The 9,280-nt window shown below is 51.1% G+C and overlaps 1 protein-coding gene across 1 annotated transcript; it reads left to right on the plus strand.

The window, feature by feature from the left end:
* Positions 1–7,257, plus strand: LOC112551923 (endonuclease 8-like 2). The gene is made up of 3 exons (XM_025215704.1): positions 1–124; positions 5,457–5,630; positions 6,923–7,257. The coding sequence occupies exons 1-3, from the start codon at positions 1–3 to the stop codon at positions 7,255–7,257; spliced, it is 633 nt and encodes a 210-aa protein (XP_025071489.1).
* The last annotated feature ends 2,023 nt before the right edge of the window (positions 7,258–9,280 follow it).

Genomic DNA, 9,280 nt, shown 5'->3' on the forward strand with positions numbered 1-9,280 from the left:
ATGTGCTCTGCAGAGCAGCAGGGCTGTGGAGGAAAGGTCCATCCCAGGTGTCTCCCGTTCCTACGTGAACGCACTCCCGATGAGACTGAGGTTGGTGAAGGCTACCACCTGCTGGCAGTGACAGGTAAGTGGTCTTGTTCCAACATGGCTATGTTCAGACTAGACATGGGATGGGGCCAGAAATCGCTACTGAACCTACCTGGTTCCCCTCACTCCCTGAACAAGAGTGGGTGGGGAAAAAGTCAACACTGCAAGTGCTGTCTGTACGCACTGCTGACACCTCCTGCCATTGTGGCCCTTTCAAAACCAGAATGACAAGACAAGACAGGAGCATTTTAAGATCACAGCACCTTAAAAATTAAACCCAAGCTATTTATGCTAAAATCTGGAAGGGTTAAGGCTAACATTTCTGCACAGTCCTTTAGGAGAAAGGTGGGCTGTACATATCCACTCATCTCAGTGTATTAGGCAAACCATCTGGAGTCAGCCAGAGCTTGTGTCTCTTAGGCTGTGTCCGTGCCCTAGGAGGCGCGGAGTTTCTGTAGCTAGTTGGAAACACCCCTGCACTCTCCAGCTGTTGAGCAAGAGGGAATAAGAACATGCATACAGGGCAAAAGAGGAGATGGAAGAACACAAGTCCCATGTCATGCACTTTTTTTATGGGAACGGGGAGTCAAAATCTCAAGCAACATAATGTCAACTTGAGTTTCCATGTAAAAATCTACTGGCCAATGGAGTCAAGCACAAAGCGTGTAAAGTTACAGCGTCATCAAAATTAACAGACATTGGTCATTTGATGGTGGGGGCTAGGAGCCTGGCCATGCACTGGCCAAAGGCAGGGGGCAGGGGGTGCTGTCACCTGTACTGGAAACCATCCAGGGTGCCCCCACCCCAGGGATCATGTTTTTGCCAGCTGATTGCTGGCTGTGCCTGGTGGGTCCCCTGCCTTCTCCCCTTAGGGAGCATTGTCTCTCCTGAGGATTCCCCTGGGACAAATTGTTGCTACACAAGTTGCTCTGAAGTGCAAGGTATAAGCTCCGAGGACCTGGATTGAATAGGCATCTCTTACAGCCAAAGGTCTGAGCTCCATCGGTGAAGTAGGAACAGCCGTATGCACTACAGAGCAGCAGGACTGTGGAGGAAAGAAGAAAAAAAAAGGCAGACTCCAGCTGTGGTATGAAACTTGTTGGTCCCTATGATGCTGGCATGCTGGCATGGGGAGGGCAGCCACAGCCTAGCAGCCAGCGTGTCACACAAGAAGGGACTGGACAGATTCTTGGAGGAAAGGGGCATCAGCATGGTGGTTAGAGGGACAGCCTCTGAATCAGAGCTTCCTAGACCTTAAATGCTAGAATCTGCTTGAATCTGCAAGTGAGAAACTGGAAAACCTCTGGTCATACCCAATTCACACTCCCTTTCGCAATCTACTTTCAGCCACTGTGTGTCACAGGCCTATTTGATGTGCTGTCTGGTCATGGGCCCGTCACAAAATAACTACAAGCTTCCCTTAATAAGGGAGGCCACTGAGGACACACCAAATGATTCCTTGGGACAAGTAAAAGAAAATAGGAATGGAAGTGAGGACATAGGTGAATAACAAGGCACCAGTCACCCATGGACAAGAGGGCTAATGACAGGGACTAATGGTAGGAAGCTGTTGCAGGAAGATCAAGAGTAGTAGGGAAGAATAGCTTCTCTCTAATCTTTACCTTCACTTCCATGCATATGTGGTGGGCCATGTTGTCAAAGGAGCTGTGCCAGTACACAGCAGCTGAGGACCTGGCAGTGTGCACGTGAATGTATATATACATACATGTACATGTGCATGTGTGTGTTGGGATGGTGACTAGAAAGTGTTCCTAAGCACCCGCTCTGTGCAGTGCTGATTAAATCAAGCAATGTGGAGGTTCAGGCTGGGTCGGCAGAGCTCCAGTGTACCAGGTTTGGGACACAAGTGTGTTCTCAGTGCCCTGAGATTTCAGCCTCCCCAGCACTGGATCCATAATAAACAGAGGACTTGGCATTTTTTCCAAGATCCCTAGAAGCCCCTAGGAGTCAGACCAGAAATCCAGGCAGCTTGGAGGACTCTTGCCCACCTCCTCTGCGACTTGGAGCTGCCTGTGGGCATGTCTGCTCCCCAAGTTTGCACTGTTTCAACTCCTCTGGTTTGAAACTGGTGGAACTAAAGCAGTGCAACTTCCCAAGTGTAGCAATCATTGCCAATAATGCGCACCTCTACCCCGATATAATTGCTATCCATTCAGATCATAGGCACTGGGGACATGGAGGATCCCTTTTGGGTGGGACAGGCCCAAAACAGGAACATCAAGTCCTGCTCCTGGGCTGCGTGACTCCGGGACAGCATTTGTCCTGGATTCCCAGTATTGTGCAGGGATCTGGGTTTTTTGTTCACCCTGGAAATACATGGGAAACGAATGGCCAGGAATACAGCCCCAGGCAGCAGTGGGCAGCAGCTCCCCCAGCTGCCTGCAGGTAAGTCTATGGGGAGCAGATGGAGGCCCCCATGGTGAAGGAGGGAGGCAGGGGCAGGGGCTGGGCCTGGGTCCGGGGGAGCTGCCCAGTCAGGGTGTTGCTTGAGGCCCAGGGTGGAGAGTGGGACAGAGCCAACGGTGGATCATCCAGGGACCAGCTCCATGCTGCTGCGTGGACTCCCAGGGAGAGAAGCATGGGGGGGCATGTGCCCCTAGATTTGTGCATAGGACGGGGATGGATGTGGGCTGTCTCCTGTGGACTTGGATCTCTGTGCCCTGCTGCCGTTCCCCCAGGAGCCCTGCACTGGCTGCACTGCCATGGTGAGGTAGGTGCCCCCTACCCACCTGGCAGCAGCAGGGGCACTGGTGCTGTGTTGTGCCCTCGCTGCTGCCAGGCAGGCAGGCAGGGGGTACCTTGCCATGGTGGCATGGCCGGCATGGGACTCCCAGGGGAGGGCAGCAGGGTGGGGACCCCCGAGTCCACAGCAGACAGCCTGCATCCAACCCCACCCCTCCACAGGCTTCACTCAGCTCTGCCGCCGGAGGTGATGGGAGCATCATCTTAGATCCCCCCGACAAAAATTAAAGTCGGCACCTATGGTTCAGATGATCCAGCTGAGATGTTGGCATAAATGAAAGCAGTCTGATCCAAAACAGACAAGCCAGTGCACAGTCTGTGTGGGCGGCTGTAGCCAGCAGACTGTGCATGTGCGGTTCGAATTATGTGGGAGCTCCGGGGGGGCTGAGCCTCCCACCCTCATAAAAGATGGAAGCCCCTCTGTCAGATTTGAAAATCATAAATTGGGGGGTCTCCAATTTTATTAGGGTATTGTGATGGGCAGCCGTTTCATTTTTTTATTTTTTTGCAGACCTCTCCATGAGTCCAAGTGTAATTTGAACCCTGTGTGCACATGATTTAGGGGCTGCGTGGAGATGGGGAGCATCGCCTTCTGTATGTCCTTCTGTAGGCGAGTGACTGACTCAAGACATCTCAGCGGTGCCCCTGCTGCTCCCTTGACAGCACCCGAGATGCCAGAAGGCCCGTCCCGTCCGTGAGGAAGTTCCAGTTCCTGACCTTGCCTTTTGCGGGGCAGGTGCTGGCCCAGGCAGGAGGAAGCAGCCGACCGATTAGCCTGAATGAGCTGCAAGGACTGGAGCTCCGGGACTCCCAGGTGAGACGCGCTGAAAGGCAGCCTTGTCTGTGCATGTCAGCTCAGCCACAGACCCTGCTCCTCGCTTATGCTGGAGCGCTGGCCTGGCCAACACGGAGAGTGTTACCATAAGGCACGGCAGCAAAAGATTAACTTGGCTATAGACAGGCTGAAGGGCTACCTACCCTGGCTACAAGGAAAAACAGAAATGCACTTCTGAGTGGTGACCCCTGGGCACTCGCAGGTGGCTCTCTGTCTGGCTCCACCTGTACTTGTAAGACTGAGCTCCTGAAAAGGTTCAGGTGCAGCAAGACTGTCCATGTGCTTTGCTTTCCAAATGGTTGGCACTCTGAACAAATTTAACTCCCTCCTGGAAGTTGAGCCTCTAAAGATAGGCTCAACTTCCAAGGCCACATCATCCTTAGAGGCTCTTACAGAGAGCCGCCAACATGCAGTGACAAACCAGCTCTGAGCAGTGTGCTGGAAGCTGTTGGCACAACAGTGGTGTGTGTGATGTCTCTCCCCACCTGACTGCTCAGGAAGAAGGGGCGTCCTCTCCTCCACACCTCCTTGCTACTGCACAAAAGGGAGGGGAAGCCCCTTGGAGGCTGGAGCTATGACAGCCTGCAAGGGGAAAGCCACAGGTTCCCATGTTTTTCTCCTTTAAAGAAGAATCCATTTTTAAAGTTTGCTCACAACCCTTTCATATATTCTTGCAACCCAGCTTTGGGTCACAATCTATGGGTTGAGAAATGCTGGTCTACTGACCTCGGCAAAAGTGGGGCAGGGTGGGTCTCTGCCTTAATAATGAATGACCCTTACCTGGGTGTCTATGTTAGCATCAGGTGAATGTAGCAAGCCTGCTTTATTACATGGCAGGACATGTTGAGCAGGATCTGACTTGTAAACAGCTGTATTTTTTTTGTAGGACTTGATTCATGTTTTCCAGGGCTGAACTGATGAAATTTGCGGCTGGAAAAAAAACCCAACTGTGGGCGCTTTCATTCACATATTGTCTACTAACCTTGGAGTGTGAGGGGGTGAGGGGTAGGGCAGGAAGAGGGGTGTATCCCGAAGCAGAGGGCATTTTGCTGTCTGCTTGTTTTCAGGGGGGCACCTCAGCACAGCACTGGCTGTCTGAAACTTGCTGTTTCTGTCGATGTTAATGCAGTCAATTTGTGACTTGTCCTTGAGTAAAGAAAGAGAATCAGCAATCTCTTTTCCATGAAGATCAAAAAAGCAGAGAAAAATTCAGCGTGTTTAAAAAGATGGGGGAATGGTTTCTATGTCCATGCTGCATTGTAGGGATCAGTACAGCAAGTCCAGGAAGTTCTACCTAATAGATCAGCAATGTCTTAATTGGCTGCATAGAGCTGAGGCCCAGCGAGCTGGATGTGGGTGGGAGGTTGCCCCGTTCAGTCTGTTGGTAGCCTGTATTCCTGGCTACACTGGAAATGTTTCCTCCCCACCCTGAGGGCTACACAGAAAACTAAATAGGATAGAAGAGGTCAAGCTAAGTGTTCAGGCAGCCTGGCCCAGCTGCACCCTAACACCATCCTGCAAGGCAGCGTCTTTGCCTGGAAGACCATCGGCTCCTGCTCTACAAGATCATCCTTCTCATCTCCCCCTGTGGCTTGTTGCACATTCTGGCATCTCCCTCTTTGCACGGCCAGTCCAAACCTTGCCAGATCTTCCCCATGTCATCTCCAGAGTCTGTTTGTCTTGGCTGTGCCTTCCCTGAATAGGCAAAGTCAGGGTATTTTCTCTAATTTCCATTCTGTTCCTTTTAAGGCTGTTTCTGCACTTTGAGAAGGGGGCTTCCTCATCTTCTACAACTGCCGAATACACTGGCACCCCTCACTGACTGCCAAACCCACCATTGACATCCTGTCTGCTGAGATCCATCAGGCGCAGGCTTTGCAAACCCGTTGCAGGCTCGTGTCTGTCTGCTACACCCTTCTGGACTGGAGATATTTCTGGGGTCTGGGTATACTGTATGCTCCACCGGGGAGGGGAAATGGGCTCCAAAGAGAGAAACACTATGACTCAGTCTGAGATGGATCTCAGATATATCATTAGTGTAGACTCTGTGTGTTAAATATCCCCTCTGAGACATGAGGCTTGCAGTTGACTAGTAGTAGCCATGTAGTAGTCATGTGTCTATAGCACTTTCCATGGACAGATGTGCCCACCCTATACCAAAAGGAATGAGATTGGGCTGATGTAGCAGGGAGCTTGGTGCTCTTGCTACTTTAAGGGAAGGCAGGCGGCAGGAGCAGCTGGCTGCAGGTGAGGCAGAGGGGAATCAAGGGGGCCACTGAGCCCAAAGGGATTGGACTTGCAGGATATAAGCCCAGGGCTCCAGCTGGGCAGGCAATCCAGCCCTGGGGCCACGGAGGCAAGAGCTCCTGACCACTCAGCAGGGGGGGATCTCTGCTAAAGCAGCCAAACTGCTGGGGGTAAGGACCGGTGGTTTAGGACTGTGTGAGTGGTGGAGGTTTCAACTGGCCCAGGAGTGGGGCCAAGGTGTGAGGGATAGGGACCAAGGCTGAGGAGCAGGGCCACAGCTAAAAAGTGATGACAGCATGCAGGGCCAGGGCCAGGGACCTGTAGTCCGAGCAGGGCGAGAACCAGGATCAGGGACCCATACACCAGTAGGGTTGCAGCAGATCAGATGTGAGCTGGGAGAGAGCAAGACTGGGTTTGGGGCAGTCAGCTGAAGAGACAGAGGCCCGAGCCCAGGAGAGGCTGGGATGGTTAAAGGCACAGGGTTGGAGGCCCCAAAAGTAGCAGACTTCTTCAGGTTCAGAGGCCGCATTGACTAGAGTTGACCCTGGGGCAGAAGGACTAATGGGGTGGACCCTACTGATCCCTCAAAGTCAGACAGAGGAGCAGGAGAGTCTCTCTGCCCTGCAGCCATAGACCCTCCCTGCCTGCCATGGTCCTCTCTCCTCTTGAGTTCCTGCCATGGGGAAAGCTTCCTCCCAGAGCTCCACAACCACTGGTCGCATGTGGGCCAACTGGCCCACCTCTATGACTTGCAGGAATAAGTGCTGTTGGTGCTGTCACAGCTCCCATGCCCACGTGTGTGTGGATCCAGACCAGGCGTGCTGTGTGGCTGCCTCACTGAAGCTCCAGGCCATTGGCATTGCTGTGGAGAGAAGGGCTTATCACTTCTGAGCACCCCTGGCTTAGTTTGCCGGCCTGTGACTCACTGATGTGAACGGTTCTTGCTGTTGCATCTCCATTTCTGAACTTGTGCTTTCCCCTCTGCTCCAGGGAGCATCATGACGAATGAGATCTTGTACTTGGCGAAGATCCACCCATTATCACAAGGGTCCCTCTTGGCTCCCTCAGATCTCGATGCCTTGCTTCATCATGCCATTCAGTTCAGCACCCACTGGCTGCATAAGAAACTGCACGGGAAAGGATTACACCCTCTGATCTACCAGAAGGAGCAATGTCCTCTTGGGCACATGGTGAGGAAGGGAACTCCTGGTCCCCTACATTACCTTCAGAGACTTACCTGGTGGTGCCCTCAGTGCCAGCCTCATATGCCAGCAGAAAGCAAAGGTCATCCTCCTATGCATACCACTACATCTTCCATCCTTTAAAGGGATTAAGGACATGCTGTCCTTTCTTGGAGAATATTGCATGAGGATGAGGATGGCTTGCAACAAGCTGTAGGATGCACTGAGCAGAAATCGCTTTTCCATGAAGACCAAAAAAGCAGAGAAAAATTCAGTGTGTTTAAAAAGATGGAGGAATGGTTTCTATGTCCATGCTGCATTGTAGGGATCAGTACAGCAAGTCCAGGAAGTTCTACCTAATAGCTGAAAATACTTGTGTAACTCAGGAGGTGGAGCTACCCACCAGCTGCAGCCAGGTCTCTGTCTTGGAGCCCTCCTTCCTACAGTGTGGAGAGTCTCCCTACAGAAGGACACCTGGAGCCTTGAAACCATCACTCAGACACAACTCAGTACTTAACTATATACAATTTATTTACATAGGGAGAAAAGGGGAGGTAGAAGAAAACATAAAAATCAATAGGTATACCCAAAAAGAGACTAATAGCTATTATATACTAATAACTATTATACTTGCGCTATAACAGTATGAAACCCCAAACCGCCTCTTCTTCTGGAAGTTTGGGAGCAGTCTCTGGGGAGGGGTGGGGGGTCAGTGAGAGCACCTTACACTCAACTCTCAGGTCGGTTCCTGGATGTGTTTCACCCTACATTGCTTGTAGTGACATTGCACAACTCCCAGCGATGAATGTCACACCGGTCCTGGATGCAAATAACAACCCCGTCTTTTACACACTCTCCACCCTGCACAGGAGAGGCAGCAAGCCCAGTTATGTTGGCCATAAAGCAGTATAAATCGTAGAAGTGTAATAGCTGTTCATCTGCTCATCTTATTTGTTCTGAAACTCAGCGAGTCTCCTAGCTAGGGAAGGAAATCAGGATCTTTTCACAATTAGGGACTTAAATGAGGTCATTTTGAACACCCTTTAGTCTAAAGAACCCGTAACCAGCTCCTAAGCATTTATATTTATTCAACATAAATTTAACATGTTGCCGATTAACATCTTTTCACCTGCTACATATTAACCTCCTCATCCAAAAATCTGGAACAAGTGGAACAGAGTTAGATCAGGGTCTCTTGCTAAGACTCTGCACCTATTCACAAGAAGTAATCCAGATTTAGTCACGGCCCTCCCCAAACATGCAGTCTGTCGACAGGCAGGACAATTTTTGCCTCATCTAGCCACAGTAAACAATGTCTAACCATGACCGAGCACAAGTGCATGGCTGCAGACTGCTTAAAAAATGGCCAGTGGCGTGAAAATCTGACACCCTGCTATAGACTCAGCAAAACCCTGCAGGTAGAGTAGTTTCAGCTTCCTGCAAACAGAGGCTGGCTTAAGGTGGATGAAGAGTCAAAGAGTCAAATAGCAGCCTGGGTCATTAATTTCCCCTGCTGGGACTCTGAATGACAAGGTAACTGGTCTTACCGGGTGCTAACTGGGAGGTGGCTCTGAATTGCACAGCATTCCTAGTTGCAATAGTAAGCAGGGTTATTTCATTTTAAGCAACTCCTTTGTTACAGACATGATTTGATGTGCGCAGGATCTAAACCAGTCGTTTGTGACCCTTTCGTATATTCTTCCTATCCACTTTTGGGTCGCGATCCATGGGTGGAAAAGCACTGATCTAAATGACTTCCCCATCATCAAAAGCTTGAAGAGGTTTGCCATGTCATCTGCGTAGGATGAGGTGTGGGTGCACCCTTGGGGCATTTCCCAAAGAAGAACATTGCAAATGGTTCTACTTTAATGTAACTCCAATCCTGGATGCTTTTGCTGCGCTTGAATTGATCCCAGCTCAGTTCACACAAAACAATTAAAAGCAGCAGCCACTGCCCGGCTGAGAGTTCCCCTTCGAGGAAGTTCCCAGCTTTTCCGTGTCCATCTCCAGAGCTGCCGTGTTGCAAGCAGCCCACAGAGCTACAGTATGAAGGGTTACATCCAGCATCCCGCAGAAATGCGCTGGCAAAGCCCAGGGGCTGATGCGACACTGGGGGCAGAGCCCATCCCAGAGCTGGCGGTGGAAAAACTCCTGTGTCTGCAGGAAT

The sequence above is a fragment of the Alligator sinensis genome, unplaced genomic scaffold (genome assembly GCF_000455745.1).
Source record: "Alligator sinensis unplaced genomic scaffold, ASM45574v1 scaffold687_1, whole genome shotgun sequence".
In the NCBI taxonomy this organism is placed as follows: Eukaryota; Metazoa; Chordata; order Crocodylia; family Alligatoridae; genus Alligator; species Alligator sinensis.